The sequence below is a fragment of the Hirundo rustica genome, chromosome 25, assembly GCF_015227805.2.
Source record: "Hirundo rustica isolate bHirRus1 chromosome 25, bHirRus1.pri.v3, whole genome shotgun sequence".
Taxonomy (NCBI): Eukaryota; Metazoa; Chordata; class Aves; order Passeriformes; family Hirundinidae; genus Hirundo; species Hirundo rustica.
Genome location: NC_053474.1, coordinates 3,293,606 through 3,313,002, shown reverse-complemented (window position 1 = coordinate 3,313,002; position 19,397 = coordinate 3,293,606). Strand labels below are relative to the sequence as shown.

The window sequence follows — 19,397 nt, the reverse complement described above, 5'->3', positions numbered from 1 at the left end:
CTGACACCGTTTTTCTTTCCTCCCACCTCCCTCAGGAGAGGGAAAGGAGCCCCCAGTGCCCCGGGCTCCTCAAACTCTGTCCCAAACTTCTCAGGGCTCTGAGTGACCCCATAAACGCACCCATCACCCACAAGCCTGGGCAGGTGGAGAACATCCGACATTCCCTTTCCGTGGGACACCCCGCGATTCCCTGGCACCACTGCTGGCACTGTTCTGTCCCCAGGATTCCTTACAGCCTGACACCGCTCCCAAGGGATGCGGCTTGTGGGGAATGCTGGGCTCCAGCAGCGCTTTTCCCTTCTTGCAGCCAAGGGAACGGACACCAATGTGGGGACATGAGGGACAGGACAGGGGACAGAGCCCGAGTGACAGGACCTGAGTGACAGGACAAGTGACAGGACAGAAGGGACAGAGACGAGTGACAGGACACGAGTGACAGGACACGAGTGACAGGACACGAGTGATAGGACACGAGTGATGGACAAAGGTGACACGACAGAGGGAACAGGGCACCAGTGACAGAACAGAGGGCACGGGACAGAGGGGACAGGACAGGGGTTGAAGACAGAGGTGACAGAACAGGTGACAGGACAGAGGGGACAGGACAGGGGACAGGGCAGAGGTGAGAGGACAGAGATGACAGGACAGGTGACAGGACAGGTGACAGAACAGGGGACAGGACAGAGGGGACAGGACAGAGGGGACAGGACAGGTGACAGGACAGGTGACAGGACAGGTGACAGGACAGGTGACAGGACAGGTGACAGAACGGGACAGGACAGAGGGGACAGGACAGGTGACAGGACAGGGGACAGGACAAGTGACAGGACAGAGGGGACAGGACAGGTGACAGAACAGGGGACAGGACAGGGGACAGGACAGACCGCCGGGGCAGTTCCCGGGGCAGTTCCGCCCCCGGTCGCTGGGGGCGCCCGAGCGCCGCGGCCGCGCCCCGTCTCTCCGCGCGCACAGCTTTGGCCCCGCGCGGCCGCCGTCCGGCCCGCGCCCCGCCCGGTGCCGCCATATTTTGGCCGCCGCCGCCACCACCGGAGCCGCCGCAGCAGCCGCCGCGATGGGTGAGGGCCCCGAGGGGCGGGCGCGGCCCGGGGAGCACGGGGCACGGCCGAGGCGGTGGGGTGGAGCCGGAGGAGCCGCCCCGATCCCGGGCAGCGCGCACGGCCCGTCCGTCCCGCGCTGCCGCCGCCCTCGCCTCTCACCGGCGTCCCGGGCGCTCCCGGGGCTGAGGGCGGCGAGCCCGGCGCGGCCGCTGAGTCATCCCGGGGCCGCTCCCGGGGGCTCTGGGGGCGCGGGGAGCCTTCGGGGGGCTCTCGCTGAGGGCGGCCCGGGGGTTGTGACGGCTGCGGGGCGTTCACGGTGAAATACCCTCGGTTTGGGGCTGTCAGAGCTTCAAGAGCCCGGGTTCGCCTTCTGAGAGCTCCGAGAGCCCGGTTTGGGGCTGTCAGCCCTTCAAGAGCCCGGGTTCGCCTTCTGAGAGCTCCGAGAGCCCGGTTTGGGGCTGTCAGCCCTTCAAGAGCCCGGGTTCGCCTTCTGAGAGCTCCGAGAGCCCGGCTTTGGGCTGTCAGCGCTGTAACTTCGGGGTATTTGGGGCTGTTCCTGCTGCAGTTGAAGCCTCGCCTGGCTGTCAGGTCTCTGCTGCGTTTAAATTCCCAGAGAAGTGCTCGGTTTAAATTCCGCCCTTTCAAGCGAGAGTCCAACAAACCTCTCCGCAGTTGTGTTAATCCAGCAGGGCTGTGGTTGTTGGGACTTTTGTTAAAATAAAAGCTTCACTGTGGCTGTGCGCGTGCTGGGCTGTCCCTGTGTCCCCGTGGGTGACACGGCAGCGCTGGGAAGGAGCGGGATCTCTGTCCCCTGCTGATAAATCCCAGCTCGGTGACAGGACAGAGGTGACAGGACGCTTTTTGAAGCCCTTCAAAGTGCTTTGATTCCAGCGGCGTTTTGTTTTGGTGTGCCTGATGTGGGAGGTCCCAGCTCGGGGAGGAGAGGTGGCTTTTTTTATTATTTTTCTTTTTGAGTACTCCTGTAGGAAGACAGGGTTTGGAAGGACAAGGAGGAAAAACCAAGCCGTGTTTTCTTTAAAATTGAGCAAGGATCTTCTGGAAATCAGGATTAAAATGTTTCATATTCCATCTGCAGTATTGTCCTTTAAGCAGAGCTGCTTTGGGAGCTAAATGACTTTAAAGTGTCAAGGTTAGGTTGGATATTGGGGTGGAATTCTTCCCTGTGATGGGCTGGGATGGATTTCCTGGCCGCCCCATCCCTGGAATTATCCCAGGCCGGGTTGGACAGGGCTTGGAGCAGTAAATGCGAGATGTCCCTGCCCGTGGCAGGGGTGGGACTGGATGAGCTTTCAGCTCCTTCCGAATTAGGGGCTCAGTGAAGCTTCAAAAAACGCCCTGTGAGGTGGGATCTTGCTTGCCAGGATCTCATCAGGAGCTTTTCTGCTGCCTCCAAACCCTCCTGTGGTGTTCCGGCAGTCAGTGACTACGGTCCGTGTGCGGCTGCTGCACCTCCCCGCCCTGAACGGCTTTGAAATCTTAATTTATGGCTTGGGATGTAAAACCTGGACTGGCAGCTCCGAGGAGAAAAATGTCCTGGGGCCTGGTGGGAATGTCTGGAGATTCTTGGAGAGGTTTTGTGTGGAGCTGAGGAGTTTGTGCACGGGAGCTTCCCCTTCTTCCCACCACTCTAAGAGTTTCATGTCCCCCTTGTTTGGATTATTCTCGTGTAGCTTTATTATTTTTAAACAAGCTAAGGCTGGGTTTTTTTCATTATTTTAAGTTAATGATACTGTTGGAAATTGTCATCAGTTAATTCCTCGTTTGCCATGCAAATGACATCTTTAAATGCATTTTTTTTAGTGCTGTTTTAACCCATGGAGCAGTATTTATGCTCAATTCTTAATAAAACTCCCGTGGCTGATGAATTTAACAGTGAATTGGCTGATTTGCTTTGTTTGCTTTCGTTCAGGAGAGCAAACATGAACTTTGTCAAGGGGGAGAGTTTCATCATTAAAATCCTGCAGGAGGGAAAGTCCTGACTCCTCCAGGCTTTCAGTTCTGGGGCTGGTGAGGTCCAGATAAATCTGCTTAGCAAATCACACAGTCCTGTTTGTTTCTGAGGCAAAGCACGTGTTGGAAGGGATGGATTTATTGGAATTTTATATCCCTCTGTAATTATCCCTGAGCGTTTCTGGTTGGTTTTAATCTGGAACTCCCCTGGGTCGAGTTTGAGTGGATTCAGTGAAAAGTTTTTCCCTGTTTTAGGGGCTGTTCCGAGCGACTCTCAGCTGACGCTTGTGCTCGATCAGTTCATTTTTAAAACAAATCTCAATGTTCAGAAAGGATAAACCAGCTTGAAGAGGACTTAAAGCCCTCAAACTTTGGGATGGAAAGATCAAATCAGGCGGAGGAAGCGCTGAGAGCTGGATTGAGGAGTTGCTGTGCTCTTTTTCCATCGGGGCAGGGACATTCCGAAAGGATTCCTGAGCTCGTCTCGACCCTCTGGAACCAGAAGCAAACTCCGTCCGACAGCGAATTTCCCCCGAAGAGAATTTTTTGCCTCTCCCTGCCCCCTCCCAGCGCCGCACATTCCAGCGGCGATATCGCATCGCCGGCTCCCGGGAGCCGAACGAGCCGCAGCGCCGCGGGGATCCGGGATTCACCAGCGCAGCGCGTCCCGGAGCCCCGGCTGGAACGGCCTCGGCGGGAGTTTGGTGATGCCAAATTCTCGGATAACCCCCGTGAGAACGGCCCAGGCCTGCCCCGGTGTCGGCGCTGCGGAATTCCGGGGTTCAGCCGCGCCCGGGGGAGTTCTGGCGTTGTAGGGACAGCCCAGACTTGTGATTATTTGAGATTTTTTTTTTTTTGGGGGTGTAGTTGTTCTGATGTTTAGTTTCGTTTGCTCTCTCTTCTGAGCAGACAAAGTGATTTTTTTTTCCTTTTATTTTTTTTTCTTATTAATTCACTGCAAAGCTATCGTTGACAGTAAAAAAAAAATGTGGTTTTGACTGATTTCTGGCAGCAGCTCAGAGCTGTCCTTTAGCACATTAATTCAGCTAATTTTATGTATTTATTAATTTGATTTGTGTTTAAGTGGTACAGATGATTTAGTCTTCTTTTTCTAGGGTTTCAGCTCGCTTAATAAAGTTGTCCTGGACACATTTTTTTATTTCTAGGAGAGTCCTCTGGAGATATTAATTATGCTAGGAAGAGATGGGAGGATCCTCTGGGATTTCAGGGAAGTGGAGAAATAGGAGGAATGAGGTTTGTCCCATGAAACTCAGCGGTTCATTCCATTTATTTTGCCGCAATTTGTCTAATTTAAGAGGAGTTTAAATTATAAATCACCCTGACTTTATCCCATCCCAGGGAAAACTTGGGTGGGAAAGGCCTTTGGAGGTCACCTGAGAGCTGGGAATGTCCCCAGCGGGCATTAATTGGCAGATTAGTGCTGATGAAGTTCCTCAAGTGTATTTATTTCCACTTGCATAATTCCCCAACCCTTCCCCACTGCCAGGAGCAGCTGTCCTGGGCTGCGTGATCACAGCCACCTCTGGAAGATTCCCTGTGGAATATTCCCTGTGGGGAAAAGGGGATTTGGTTCCAAAAGAGCCGTGTCAGGTCTGGCTGTGCCTTCTCCCTGACTCAGCAGCACAAGTCCTGCAGTGACTCAGCTCCCAGGGTTTAATCAGCAGCTGAATGAAAAGTTGGAAGCAAAATGCTTCTTGTCTTGCGGAGAATTGGGAAGAGGCAGGGTTGGATTCCCGATCCAGGAGCGTCCAGAAGTCCTTAGAGTAACAGCTGTGGAATTGGAGTTTCCTGCTGCAGCCTGTGGTGGATTTGAGTGCCCTGCTGAGCCTTCAAAGTCAAACTTTCACCCTGTTTTTCCTTTCTTTGGAGTGGGAAATACCTTCTCATCTTCCAGTTTATGAGTGTGGCAATTTGGACTCGTAATTCCTTGACAGGTGGAGGATGTTTTTTCCCTTCAGTGAAGCCAAATTTCTTCCAGCTCCTGAGAGGGTTTCCTTTGCACAGGAAATTGGGAAGGTGTTGTTCAGTTTCTCCTTAAGTTTGAAATGCAAATATTGATTTATTATTATTATTTTTCTGGAGCTATGAATGAAGCTCACTAATCCAGGGAGATACAAAAGGCACAGCTTGGGGAACTGTGGGATTCCTGAAGCAGAAGGGATGGATGTTCTGTCCAAGCTGGATCAGAACTTTTTAAATGGAATGAATCTTGCAAGGTTTGTTGTTTTCCTGAACGAATTCTCTGAGGTTCTGATTTCAGTGTCCCCTGGCACTTCTGTAAAAGCAAATCTTTCCAGAGTAAAGTGAAAATCTGGGGCTGGAATCTCTTCCCTGCATCACATCCTTAGGAGCAGAGGATCCCTGCCCCATTCCTGCCACCCCAGGTACTCCCAGGTCCTGATTAACGGATTTGGGGATTCCCACTGATGGAATTGCAGTTCGGAGTTAACACAGAGGAGCTGGATGTTTGGTACTGAGACATTCCAAAGGCAGAATTTGTCCTGCTGTGTTTTATTCCCTGAGTTTGGTCCTGCTGCAGTCCAGAGCTCGCTGCGAGATCCTGATCCTGCATTTCTCACACCCAGTGCCATGGAAATGGGGTGGAATGTCCCAAATCAGCGTTCTCTGCCATTGGAGCATTGCCAGAGATGATGGACTGGGAAAAATCAATGGAAATCATCTGCAGGGATAAACTGTGGGAGAAAAAAAACCCAAAAAACCAGAGAATTTTGTGGCAACCAGCCCTGAAGGGTTATCTTTGGGGTTTTCCTGCAGGGTGACGGTTCTGGACGCTCTGGGACAAAAAAAAACAACCCACAAACCCTTAAAGGACAAGGTGCTGAGTGTTCCTGAGTCTGGCACAGCTGAACTGTCATGTGTCACTTGGCTATTTATGTGACTGCCTGGTAATCCTGTGTATCCTCACTTTTCCTTCCTCCCTTTCTTCACAACCACCTTTTAATTGGAGGCTTTGCTTTCCAAAAGGAGGATTAAGATTGTTAAACTGTTTGGAGAACTCAGCTGTCAAACTCTTACTCTTCCGTGTGGCTGCCTGAGCCACAGTGGGGTGGAAATACCAATAAAAACGTAAGAGTGGTGCTCAAACACATTTTGTGAATTAAAATCTACAGCTAGGTGAGACCTGGCTTTTGTATGGTCAGCTATAAACCCCTAAAGCCTGTAAATTTCTATTTTGTTGTCTTTTTAGCTGGTTTCGGGAAATCACAGAGCTGAAAGTATTTTGTTTCTTCTCCTCTTCAAATATATTTTTTTTCCTGTTGTTTTCTCTCTCTCCTTAGTGATGAAAAATTGGATTTTGTATTTAGTAGGTGTTTTTTCTTGGGTTGGCTGTGGACTTTCGGGTCTGACGCTTCTCCACTTGCTCTTGGAAGGGCTCCAAGGGTGGCTGCAGGCAGTTGATAAGTGGGACTGAAACCCCGTGTGAGCCCCGGGGCTGAGGGTGCCTCAGGCTCGAAATGAGCAGGAGATAAAACCGCAGACTTCCACACAAACTTCCACCTGCCCTCAGCAGCTGGGAAGAACCAAAAATACTGATTTTGAAATGAGCTGTGAAGGAGCAACTTGGTTCAGGGCTGGTCTGGGAGGGAAACTCTGCAGGAGTCAGGATGGAATTGCTGCGTTGGTCAGGTCCTGAGCACCTGGTGGGGCACACGTGGCCTGTGCCTCGCCTGCAGCTCTGCTCTGGTGTTGTTAAAAACTCAATGCCTCCATCCTGTCGGGTTTTTGGTCGTTCTGCCTCCACTCTGTCGTGTTTTTGGTCGTTCTGCCTCCACTCTGTCGGGTTTTTGGTCGTTCTGCCTCCACCCTCTCGGGTTTTTGGTCGTTCTGCCTCCACTCTGTCGGGTTTTTGGTCGTTCTGCCTCCACTCTGTCGGGTTTTTGGTCGTTCTGCCTCCATCCTGTCGGGTTTTTGGTCGTTCTGCCTCCATCCTGTCGGGTTTTTTGGTCGTTTCTGCCTCCATCCTGTCGGGTTTTTGGTCGTTCTGCCTCCCTCCTGTCGGGTTTTTGGTCGTTCTGCCTCCACTCTGTCGGGTTTTTGGTCGTTCTGCCTCCACTCTGTCGGGTTTTTGGTCGTTCTGCCTCCATCCTGTCGGGTTTTTGGTCGTTCTGCCTCCATCCTGTCGGGTTTTTGGTCGTTCTGCCTCCACTCTGTCGGGTTTTTGGTCGTTCTGCCTCCACTCTGTCGGGTTTTTGGTCGTTCTGCCTCCACTCTGTCGGGTTTTTGGTCGTTCTGCCTCCACTCTGTCGGGTTTTTGGTCGTTCTGCCTCCACTCTGTCGGGTTTTTGGTCGTTCTGCCTCCACTCTGCCGGGTTTTTGGTCGTTCTGCCTCCACTCTGTCGGGTTTTTGGTCGTTCTGCCTCCATCCTGTCGGGTTTTTGGTCGTTCTGCCTCCATCCTGTCGGGTTTTTGGTCGTTCTGCCTCCATCCTGTCGGGTTTTTGGTCGTTCTGCCTCCATCCTGTCGGGTTTTTGGTCGTTCTGCCTCCATCCTGTCGGGTTTTTGGTCGTTCTGCCTCCACTCTGCCGGGTTTTTGGTCGTTCTGCCTCCACTCTGTCGGGTTTTTGGTCGCTCTGCCTCCACTCTGTCGGGTTTTTGGTCGTTCTGCCTCCACTCTGTCGGGTTTTTGGTCGTTCTGCCTCCATCCTGTCGGGTTTTTGGTCGTTCTGCCTCCACTCTGTCGGGTTTTTGGTCGTTCTGCCTCCACTCTGTCGGGTTTTTGGTCGTTCTGCCTCCACTCTGTCGGGTTTTTGGTCGTTCTGCCTCCGTCCTGTCGGGTTTTTGGTCATTCTGCCTCCATCCTGTCAGGCTTTTGGGAAAAAATTGCCATGCTGCTAGCGGGGAAATAACAATTCCTGCCGAAAACCAAAGGCACTCGGGACAAATAAATGTATTTCATCTGGTTATTCCGTGCCTTGTGCACATGGGAGGGATGCACGGGAGCAGTGACAGGAACCCTGAGGCAGAATTCCTGCTGTTTCCACAGAAAACAACTATCGAATGAAGAGCTACAAGAACAAAGCCCTAAATCCCGAGGAGATGCGCCGGAGGAGAGAAGAGGAAGGGATTCAGCTGCGCAAACAGAAACGAGAGCAGCAGGTAATTGTCACCTTGAGTAGGATGTGCTCAGCCTTAGCACAGCCCGGATTGTGCTGCTGCCTGACTGCATTCTGCAAGGATCTGTGCATTAAAGTTTGCTGGCAGTCCTTCTTTTTTCTGTTCTGAGATCTTTTGGTTTTTCTCTTTTCTTTTCCTCTGGACCCAGCTCCCATGGAGAGCTTTCCAAGCATTTTATTCTTGGGCTACTCGAGGTTTTGGTGGTGGTGGTGTTGTTCACAGATCCTTGATTTTAAAGGTGGTGGTGTGGGGTTTTTTTTTTTTAGGTCTAATTAGTGAATGGGATTATTTCCTGGAGAAACAGGAAGAGCAAGTGAAAGTACGGTCTGTGTGTATTTCTTAACCCTGGGTGTATTTCTTTTTTTGGAAGCACAAGGTGATTCCCAAATGATATGTGTGGCAACTAAATATTTGCTTCATTAGCCCCTTATCCAAGCTGCTTTTTGCCCAGTTTTCCTGATTTTGGTCAAATTCTTTGCTTCCCTGCCCCGGTGGCTCAGAGGTTTGGGAATTTGCTTATCTGAGACTGAGCAGGTTTGTGTTCCAGACTAACCCTCAGAGTGTAGAGCTGCTTTTTCCTCAGGTTCCCTTCAGTCCAGGAAGGAGAATGTCGAGCTGTGGAACCTGTCCATCCCTGCTTTCTAATAACCATCCCCGTGTTTTGGTCCCCACCAGCTCTTCAAGAGGAGGAACGTGGAGCTGATCAATGAGGATGACTCCATGTTTGACAGTCTCCTGGTGGATTCCTACGTTACTTCCACAACGTGTGGGGTAAGGAGCCTTCAGCCACATGGAATGCTCTGGGGGCGCAGAGATTCCGGGAGGAGCTGTGGCTGTCCCTTCCCTGGAATTATCCCAGGCTGGACAGGCTTGGATCACCCTGGGGCAGTGGAAGCTGTCCCTGCCATTGGCAGGGGGTGGGACTGGATGAGCTTTGAGCTCCTTCCAACCCGAACCGTCCTGGGCTTCTGTGATTGCATGGAACTGCCAAACTCCAATGGTTTTATTCCTTTACTTTCAAGAGTGTTTGTGTAAGTTGGTGCAGGCAGCTGGAACAGCCACAAACCCTCGGCTAAAATGCAAAGAGGAAATTTATTCCTGAGGGGAAAATGCATTCCTGAGGGGAAAACTTATTCCTGAGGGATCCAGTGGGGTCATGAGCCCTGCAAATCTCAGCCCATGCCCGGGAATCCCCATCCTGCTGCTCACTTCTGGTTTTTCCAGGGTTATTCCCAGCTGCATGATCAAAATCGTCCTCCCCTTTTCTCCCATTCCCCCCAGCAGCGCTGTAAATGTGAACTGGAAGAGTCTGGCAGGAAGTCAGCGCTGTGCTGGGATCCCCAGTTTGGAATTCTTGGATTTCTGGCTAAGCCCTGGTAGGATGTCATGTCTGTGATGCCTGAAATAATCTGTGTGAAATGAAGCCATTTCTCTGTTCTCTGCCTCTTTTCAGGAGGGATTGATCACAGGAGAGATGGTAGAGATGCTTTTCTCAGATGACCCTGACCTACAGCTAGCAACCACTCAGAAATTCAGGAAATTACTCTCCAAAGGTAAAAACAACTCATCCTTGCCTCAGGATCCGACACATCCTTTGCAAGGGTTTGTGCACAAAAGCTTTGCAGGTTGGGGGGAGGCAAAAATAAAAATCCATAATGTAGAAATGTGATAATCTCTCGTATTGCTGGCGATTGGCAGTCGTGTGATTTGTACAGAAAATGATTCTGCCCAGCTGCCCTGATGAGTTCAGCCCGTAATTATTATTGAGATAATTAAATGAACACTTCAGGCTTGTTACTCCCCTGCATGAGGCCTGTTCATTCCCTGACTGCTGCCTTGCTGCTGTTTCAGAGCCAAATCCTCCAATAGATGAGGTGATAAACACTCAGGGAGTGGTGGAGAGATTCGTGGAATTCCTGAAAAGAAGTGAAAATTGCACATTACAGGTAAAGGAGGTTCTGTTATCAATTCTTCAGGGTGTGCAGCTGTTTAACCTGTGAACCCGCAGCTGCTGTGCAGGGGAAAATGATCTTTTGAACCCCAAAAATGAAGGGAGGTGATCGATAGGAGAAGACAAAACTGCTCTGTAATGCTCAGGCAAGAAAAAAAAATTGTAAATGGCTATGGATTAAATTATTGGAAAAATACTGGCAAAAATCACCTAAATGAGCTGCAGCAGAAGAGAGTTTGGCCTTCCTGGAGCTGTTATTTCTGCTGGGAGCTGGTGGAGCCATGGGATAAACCTGCAGGAAGAAGCTGTGTGAGGAAGAACCTCCACTGCTGCAGGCTTTCGAGCAGTGGCCAAGAAAGGTTCCAAATGGATTTGGCCAAGTGCTGATCCTGCCTGGGGCAGAGGGAAGGCCTGGGTGGCTTCCTGAGATTCCTTCCAGCTTGGTAATAAGTCCTGGTTTCTTTGGAGGGGTTAAAGAGACTTCCATACATGGAATTTGATCGAGCTGATGACTGCTTTCCTCTCTCTCCCTGCCCTCTGGCCCCAGGCCATGGAGCAGAGGGGGCTTTAATTTCCAGACCTGGATGAAAATCTGGTTTTAAACCAAAAAAGTGGAAGTAAAACCAGGGAATTTCTGCTCAGCTTCCCTTGAACTGGCAGCATCTTGGGGATGTTGGATGAAATGTAGAAAACTTTTCTGGTTTGTGTGTTTCTGCACGTGTGTGCCTTCGCTTCTCTTGCTGGGAAACGCTTGTGGAGGAGAAATGCCGTGGTGGTGGTGGTGACATCTCTTGCTCATCCTTTGAGCAGCTGTGGCTCTTTTATTGCGCAAGGAGATAAAATCCTTTGAGTACCGAGGGTTCTCCTGCTTTCTCTCACCAAGCCTTTGCAGCAGAATCCTGGGCAGAATGTGAAGAGAGCTGTTTTGCTGAAGCAGCCTGGCTTTATTCCTGTTTGTCCCTCGTTTCAGTTTGAGGCTGCGTGGGCCCTGACGAACATCGCCTCGGGGACTTCCCAACAGACCAAAATTGTCATCGAGGCTGGGGCAGTTCCCATATTTATAGAGCTCTTAAACTCTGACTTTGAGGATGTTCAGGAGCAGGTGAGGATCACCCCTCCCTTTGGGATTTTGGGGAGAGCCACGTGTTAAAAGTGCAGTGTTTAAATGGAGTGGTCCCAGCTGGCTGCAGAGCGCAGATTGCTGCCTGGAATTTCAGGGAAATCTCTTTCTCAGCACGCTGCCTGTTCCTCCCTGTTAGAAACTGAATGCTAAAGCTGTTGCTGTTTCCTTCCAGGCTGTCTGGGCGTTGGGGAACATTGCTGGAGACAGCTCTGTGTGTAGAGATTATGTCCTTAACTGTGCCATTCTTCCTCCCTTATTAATGTGAGTAGCCACGAGCAGTTCTTGTGCCAGGGCTTGGAGCTGGGCCCAAGGATTTCCTGGCAGTGTGGGATCCCTGGGAATCAAACCTCTGGTTCAGAGGAGTGGGAACATTCCTCACGGATTTCCTGGCAGTGAGGGATCCCTGGGAATCAAACCTCTGGTTCAGAGGAGTGGGAACATTCCTCACGGATTTCCTGGCAGTGTGGGATCTCTGGGAATCAAACCTCTGGTTCAGAGGAGTGGGAACATTCCTTATAGATTCCCTGGCAGTGAGGGATCCCTGGGAATCAAACCTCTGGTTCAGAGGAGTGGGAACATTCCTTATAGATTTCCTGGTAGTGTGGGATCTCTGGGAATCAAACCTCTGGTTCAGAATGAGAATCTGTGTGGGACATTCCTCACAGATTCCCTGGCAGTGTGGGATCTCCGGGAATCAAACCTCTGGTTCAGAGTGGAAATCTATGGATAAAATTCCTTCACACTGCTCTGGGGGTGAGGCAGGTGCTGCTTTTCTGTCCCTCAGCTCCTGCTCCCTGCTTGGGCTGTGGATTTTTTGGGGGGATTGGAGTAGGATCAGTTCTCACACCACTTCCCTCAGTGACAGTGTAGTTCTGTCAGGCCTGGGCTCTTGTTGCTCTGGCAAGAATTAATCTTCATCCCAGCCCTGGAAAAGTGAAGCTTTGTCCCAAATGTCTGATTTTGCTGCTCCTGGTGTCAGTCTCAGCCTGACTCCTCTCCCCACTCTGAGCTCAGACTGAGCAGTTCGTGTCACTTGGTTTCTGGTGATGGCTGGGAGTGTCTTCCTGGGCTGAATTGGAGCAAAATGTTTTAATTCTTTTGGTTCCTTCTGCTTCCACATCAAGGACAATAATCGCTGGTAATTCTCTGTTCAGGCTCCTCACCACGTCCACCAGGCTGACAATGACACGAAACGCTGTCTGGGCCTTGTCAAACCTGTGCAGAGGGAAGAGTCCTCCTCCTGAATTCGACAAGGTGAGAAGAAATGCCTTGTTGGCAGCCAGGTGATGGGGAGACACCCAGTTAAGTTGTTTCTCTGGGTTGTTTGGGGCTGCTGGACTCGAGGAGGGCTCAGGGTGAGGTTTTTGCTGCTGAGGTTGATCTGGATGTTTAATTTTCCCCAACCTTTCTGCTGGACCTCTCAAATAAAGGACAGGCCCAATCTTCCCTAGAAAACATCTCTAAACCATTTTCTTATCAACTATGGAATTTTGAGACTTCAGGTATGACCAACAACTGTTCTGAGACCTGGAAATGCTAAAAGCCAGGGCTCCTGTGAGCTGTGGCATCTTCCCTTTCCCTGCCCAGGGAGCCTAACTAAAAGTCCTGCTGGCTTTTCAGGTATCTCATCCTCCTTTGGCAACACAAAAACATTTTAAATCAGCGTGCTTTCACTCTTTTTAAAGTGAACCCTCACATATCAGAGCTGGTGGTGAGGGGTAAAATCTGAGTTGAGTGTAGATATAAACCCACTTACAAATGATTGAAATGAACTTGGTCTGAATGTCGAGAGCCACAAAGGGAGCAGAGCTCTTTTACAGGAACTCCCAAAGCTCGGTGGAATCCCTCAGTGTCATTTGAGTGCAGCAACAGAATGTCAGAGTCCAGGACATTCCTTTGTTTGCCCTGGAGGGTCTGGGACCTGGGCAGGGGGGTCTGGGACCCTGGCACAGAGCCCAGAGGGACACTGGCTTTGATCCCAGTCCATGGGAGAGGCTTCCTGCACTGAGAGATGAATTACAGGCCACAAGAGTGTGAAAGAGAGGAGTTCAACTTATCACGGGGTGAAAAATCGTAGTTTTGGGTTCTTTAGTATGGAAGTGGATGGGAGCAAGAGGGAGGAGTTTGGGCATTGTCTCGTTTCTTCTTTCTTCTTCCTTCACTCCATTTCCTGCAGTGACGGTGGCACAAAGTAATTTAAGGAGATTGGGTCAGAGCAGAGATGACCTGTTTAGTATAAGTGATGGGTATTGGCAAATAATGATAAATAAAGAACAGGTAACAATTAGTACAAAACACAGCGACCTCCCAGTGCAGGGGCAGTCGCCAGATGCCCGAGCAGCTGCACAGATCTCAGCTGGGCACTGAGAGAATTGTAAGATAAGAAACAATAAACAAAGCTCGCAACCTTGAGAATCAGAACCTGAAGACTCCGTCTCTTTCTTGCGTCCGGCTCAGGGCTCTGCAGAAGGCAAAAAGCCTCTAAAACCACCGGAATCTGGGAACAGAACCCGAGCACAAAGCTGTGGAGGGAGCTGGCGAGGAGCTGCTGGCTGGGGGAGGGATCTGTGCCCAGGCAGGACTGCACCTGAGCAGTCAGCACGAGCGGGAGGTGTTTGCCTGCAGGTGTGGGGTCCTGGCCCGGTGACTAACCCTGGCTGGTGGCTGTTGTTGCAGGTGTCTCCCTGCCTGCCAGTGTTGTCCCGATTGTTGTTCAACAGTGACTCTGACCTGCTGGCAGACGCGTGCTGGGCTCTGTCCTACCTGTCCGATGGTCCCAACGAGAAGATCCAGGCTGTGGTGGACTCAGGGGTGTGCAGGAGGCTGGTGGAGCTCTTGATGTGAGTATCTGTCAGGAGACTGAGGGAGAATGCATCTAAATCCCATCAGGGCGCTCCAGACCTCCTGTGCACACGGGGTGCGGGCGCCTGAGCTGACCTGGGAGGATCTGGAGCGGGTTCAGGGCTGGAATTTGGCTTCCTGAGCGGAGGATTTTCTACTCTACACTGTGAAAAGACACCTGTGTTGTTCTCGACATCTGCCCCAAAAATTACAAATTCACCGATAAAAGAAACAAATTTCAGAAATACCTTTTTTTTTTTTTGAGTTGGGTTGACAGCTGGGAAAAACTTTCTCCTCTCCCAGATTTCCTTAACGATTGCAGAGTTTTGTGTGCTCTCAAATTTCAGATGGGAGCCTGGTTATGAGGCAAATCAAAGAACAGTGGCTAGGAGAAATCAGCTTGGCTTTGTTTCTCCAAAATCTGAACGAGGGGATGGAGTTGGGGTGCAAAGGATCAAACTGTGCTGCAGCTTTGTTTTCAGTGCTCTGTGCTCAGCTTCCCCTGTGTTCTGTGTGCCAAAGGGGTGGAATCCTCAGGAAATCACGCAGATGGGCTGATGGGCAGGGAATATCCTGAATATCCGGGTGATCTGATGGATTTGGGGTTGTCTTTGCACAATTTTCCCCCCGCAGGCACAACGATTACAAAGTGGCCTCTCCAGCTCTGCGAGCCGTTGGCAACATCGTGACTGGCGACGACATCCAGACCCAGGTGAGAGGAGAGGAAATCCCTGCAGGGAGTGCAGCACCTGGCACTGGTGACCTCATTTCTGCTCCCTTCCTCCCAAAGGTGATTCTAAACTGCTCGGCCCTGCCTTGCCTCCTGCATTTATTGAGCAGTCCCAAGGAATCCATCAGGAAAGAGGCGTGCTGGACCATATCCAACATCACGGCGGGGAACCGAGCACAGATCCAGGTACGCCGCTCTCCACATTCCAAGCTCAGCCTTAAGCGTTTGCAGCTTTTCCCTTACCCTGGCCCTTAGAGGCTGGGTTGGTTCTCATCTCTTAATCTGCAGTCGTTTGTAAATTTGCTGCTGCCCAACGAGCTTAAAAAAACGGGATTGAAAATGGGGAATGGCAGCAGCACATGGATTGAATCCCACAGGCTGGATCGCTGGAATTAGAGGAGATGCAGCCCCTGTTTCTCCATCCTCAATCCCTTTGAAGAGCTGGAGCTCGTTGAGGTTTAATTACCCTTTTCCTGACCTCCACAGGGCAGCAGAGCTTTCAGCATTCCCACACTATTGATGGAACTCCTGGGATTGTCTGCTGTGCTGCTTATGGAATATCTGCTTTTAACGGGATTTGGCTGAGGAATAAACCTCAGGGATCCCTGCAGGGCGCAGCTTGGGACGTTCCTCACGTGGGGATGTGGAGGTGCAGGTTTCTTTGGGTGCTGGGAAGCCTTTTGGGAAGTGCTGCCAACCCCTCTCCCTGCCCTCTCTTCCCAGGCAGTGATAGATGCCAACATTTTCCCGGTGCTGATCGAAATCCTGCAGAAAGCGGAATTCCGCACGAGGAAAGAGGCAGCCTGGGCCATCACCAACGCCACGTCAGGAGGGACCCCCGAGCAGATCAGGTATCCCCTCCTCCTCCTGCTGCACCTCTGCCTCGATTCCTGGGAGCTCTGCCAGGAGGGGAATCCCAAAGAAGGGATTTGGAGAAATTCTGGAGGGTAACTGAGACAGAGCTGGACTGTAATTTGTAGTTTCCTTCTGGATGGGGATGATCTGATCCCAAACTTTCTCCATCCCTCTTTGGAAAGTTGAGGTTAAATGTCCAAAGTTCATGACAGATTAAATTCATTGACAGGTGAATTTGGACAGACAGGTTAAATTCTAGCGTGGCCTTAAATTGAGCAGCACCTTTGATTTCCAAAGCAGCTCCTTTTCTTAAAAAAAAAAGATTTCTGAAAATAGGGCTGTTCACAAATGCAAATAAATAGAGCAAAACTAACTTTGCAGAGCAGTAAATGTCTGTTTTAAGATGAACTCCTGGATTTCAGTTGGACTCATCTCCTTTGCTTTCCAAGGAGTGAGGGTGAAGCTTCCCAGCTCCTGAGCGCGCAGTGATGTGGGTGCTGCTCTCTCCCTGCAGGTACCTGGTGAATTTGGGTTGTATCAAACCTCTCTGTGACCTGCTGACTGTCATGGACTCCAAGATTGTTCTGGTGGCCTTGAACGGGCTGGAAAACATCCTGAGGCTGGGAGAGCAGGAAGCCAACCAGAGTGGGACTGGCATCAACCCCTACTGCAGCCTGATCGAGGAGGCCTATGGTAGGGGGGGCTCTGGGCACTGCAGGGGTTTCTTGGCTGCTTTTCTGCTCCGTTGAAGGGTTTGTTATAGCCCCAAACAGTCAATATTTGGCTTTTCAAACTCATTTAGTGGGTGATGAGAAAATACTTGGAAGTAAAAACTCTGACCTGGAGTCCAAGCTGAAAATCGTGGCTTTGCACCAGGTGGGAATATAAAACCAGAAATGAGCTGAGCTCAGTAAAAAGTGACAGTTCTGGGTCTAAAATGTGCCCAGTTTCACACTGGAAATCCAGGGAGACTTTACTTTTCCCTGGAGTGATTTAATTTGGTGGTGATGGATTTTTTTCCTTTTTTTTTTTTTTTTTTGTCCTGCTCTCGATGCTTTGAGGAGGAGCAAGTTCCTATTTTGGTCTGAAACTCCCTGTGAGCTGCCAGTGTCTGCTTTGCCCTCTCATTACTCCGAGTGTCCTGATTCTCCCTGGAAGGACAATTCCTGGAATTCCTGAGGGTGCACAGTGCATGGGATGCTTTAACTGGGGCAGAGAAAGCTGGAGGCTCCTGGGACAGGCCCTGCTCCTCCCTACCCCTCGGAGCTACCAAATCCCTCATTCCTAATTCCAGGGCAATCTGGGCTTAGCCTGCAGCTGGGAGCACATCTGGATGAGCTCAACCTGCCTGGCAGGGCTGAGATCCAGGGGCAGCTTTGGAACAGTCGGATTTAGACATCAGAATTCTTTCGAGGACGGAGAGTGGAATTCTTTGTCTCATCCCATTCCACTTTTTTTTTGTTTTGTTTTGTTTTGTTTTCTCCAAAGGTTTGGATAAGATAGAATTCCTCCAGAGCCACGAGAACCAGGAGATCTACCAGAAAGCCTTCGATCTGATCGAGCACTACTTCGGCGTGGAGGACGACGCGGCCGTGGCTCCGCAGGTGGACGAGAACCAGCAGCAATACATCTTCCAGCAATCCGAGGCTCCCATGGAAGGATTCCAGCTATAATCCCCGGGGGAAAGGATAAAAAAAAAAAACAAACAAACAAAAACAAACCAACAAACCCAAAAAAACCCACCACAAACTTTCTGGAAAGGTTGGGAGAGCAGCTGCTGGTGGTGGCTGGGAAGGCTGGACACCCACTCCAACCGTTTTAGGAAAACTCTACAAATACAAGCGGCGCTCGGCGCTGGCGGAGAGAAGGGCGATTTCTGCTCCTTGTGTCTTTGGGCTGCTGCTCACGTTGTCTTTGGAGGCAGGAAGGACGTGGAGGTGACAGCTGGCACCTCTTGGTGGCTTCTTCTTTGTGGTGGTGTCTCCCCAAAGCAGTTTTTTTACCTCGGGTACTCCGGCCTTGGGTTGGGTGAGGACACGGAGAGGAGGGAGCTGTTCTGGCCACAGTAATTCTGCAAAAATGTGGGTTGATCTATTTAATTTTTTCTTTTATTTTCTTTTCTTTTTTCCCTTTTTTCTTTTTTTCTTTTTTTTTTTTTTGCACACGTTACTCTTTAGTAAAGACTCTTTAATATGCCAAGAGCAAAGTTTAGCCCTGGCCTTCCTCCTTCAGGTGCACAATCCTGGTGAACCCAGGACCAGTTCCCTGATGAAAAATACTGAAAATGGACAGAAAAATGAGAAGTTCTCTCACTGCTGGGAAGTTGTTTTTGTTTCGTTTGGGGTTTTTTTGTTTGTTTGTTTTGGTTTTTTGTTTTGTTTTTTGGGGGGGTATTTTTTGGTTTTTTTTCTGCTGCTTCCCTTTGTCTAGATTTTTTTTTGTTTGTTTTCTTTTGAAGAACTGCTAGTGCTATTTGCAAGGATTAAAAACAAAACAAAAAAAGCAACAAGAGCCCAAAGATGGGAACTGGGGTGGATTTTTTTTTTGGAGCAGGAAGCACAGCTGCTGTTGCACAGGTTTGGTTTGCATTGTACTGACTGATCTCAGAGCTCTGAAATGCTGAAACCCACCTTCATCTTTACTTGAAATACTTTATTTTCCATGAGAAACATGAATTCTGGGTTTTTTCCTGCCTTGGGGTGGTTTGAGGTGGTGGAGGAAGATTTGACTCCACTTGCCAGCGGTGATGGGAGCTCCAACAGCACCGGGTTTTCAGGTTCACCTCCTGCTCACAGTCGGATAAATGCACATTTTACTTCCAAAAATAATGGCAAATCTCTGTATTTTTTATATTATAGATAGGGAGATATTTGTCTAATTGGGCCACAGAGAAAGCTGTGTATGAAATTTCTGTGATTCCTGTCAGTGAGCACTGTGAGACGGGCACACCTGGAAACCCCCGGGCTCGGGCGCGTCCCGCTGCTCCTCCTGCGGCTGAACGCGGAGCTCCCGGAGCCCCCTGGGCGCCTTTTGGAGTGACTTTGCCGCTATTTCGGTAAAAACGGAGGAGCAAACACCCACTTCTGGGCTGCGGGGGAGGGCGCTGAGCCCTTGCTGTGGAACGAATAAACTCCACCTGTGCAGGTGCCCGGCTCTGGTGTGCTCGGGGGGCTCGGTGACCTTGGGAGGGACCCCCGGTGCCCGGTAACGGCGGGGTCGCGCGGGGCATGCTGGGAGTTGTAGTCCTCACGGCGGCCATCGTGGGAGATGTAGGCCGCTGTTCCTTCCCTTCCTCCTCTTCCTCCTCCTCTGCTTGTCCCCGCTTCCAGGGGAGCAGGGCGGGAGTGGTTGTCCCCAGGGCAGCCATGCGCCAGGCAGGCCGGGAGTTGTAGACCACAGTTTCTCTTCTTCCCCCACCCCGGGGCATGGCGGTAGTTGTAGGACACAGTTTCCTTCCAGGCCTACAGAGCAGGCCGGGAGCTGTAGTTTCCATGGCGACCCTCACGCTGAGCACGCCGGGAGCCGTAGTTTCCGCGGCCGCTCTCTCGCGGGGCACGCCGGGAGCTGTAGTCCCCTCAGCGCCTCCCGCCGCGGTTGCCGCGTCTCCCCGGTGCCTCCCGGCAGGCCCCGCGCGGCGGGCGCCGATTGGGCGGCGGCGCGGGCGGGCGCACGCGCGGCCGTTGGAGGCCCCGGGCCGAGCCGCTCCCTTAG

The 19,397-nt window shown here is 51.0% G+C and overlaps 1 protein-coding gene across 1 annotated transcript; it reads left to right on the top strand.

The window, feature by feature from the left end:
- Positions 1-1,002: 1,002 nt before the first annotated feature.
- Positions 1,003-19,179, top strand: KPNA6 (karyopherin subunit alpha 6). The gene is made up of 14 exons (XM_040086166.2): positions 1,003-1,076; positions 8,056-8,168; positions 8,862-8,957; positions 9,640-9,739; positions 10,038-10,132; positions 11,108-11,239; positions 11,433-11,521; positions 12,415-12,514; positions 13,937-14,100; positions 14,735-14,813; positions 14,892-15,017; positions 15,555-15,682; positions 16,201-16,379; positions 17,175-19,179. Exons 1-14 carry the CDS (start codon positions 1,073-1,075, stop codon positions 17,357-17,359), a joined length of 1,590 nt encoding a protein of 529 aa, XP_039942100.1. The 5' UTR covers positions 1,003-1,072; the 3' UTR covers positions 17,360-19,179.
- The last annotated feature ends 218 nt before the right edge of the window (positions 19,180-19,397 follow it).

Coding starts and splice junctions, on each gene's coding strand:
- KPNA6 (XM_040086166.2), top strand. Junction 14,101..14,734: donor AGGCTGGTGGAGCTCTTGAT/GTGAGTATCTGT, acceptor TTCCCCCCGCAG/GCACAACGATTACAAAGTGG. Junction 15,018..15,554: donor GGAACCGAGCACAGATCCAG/GTACGCCGCTCT, acceptor CTCTCTTCCCAG/GCAGTGATAGATGCCAACAT.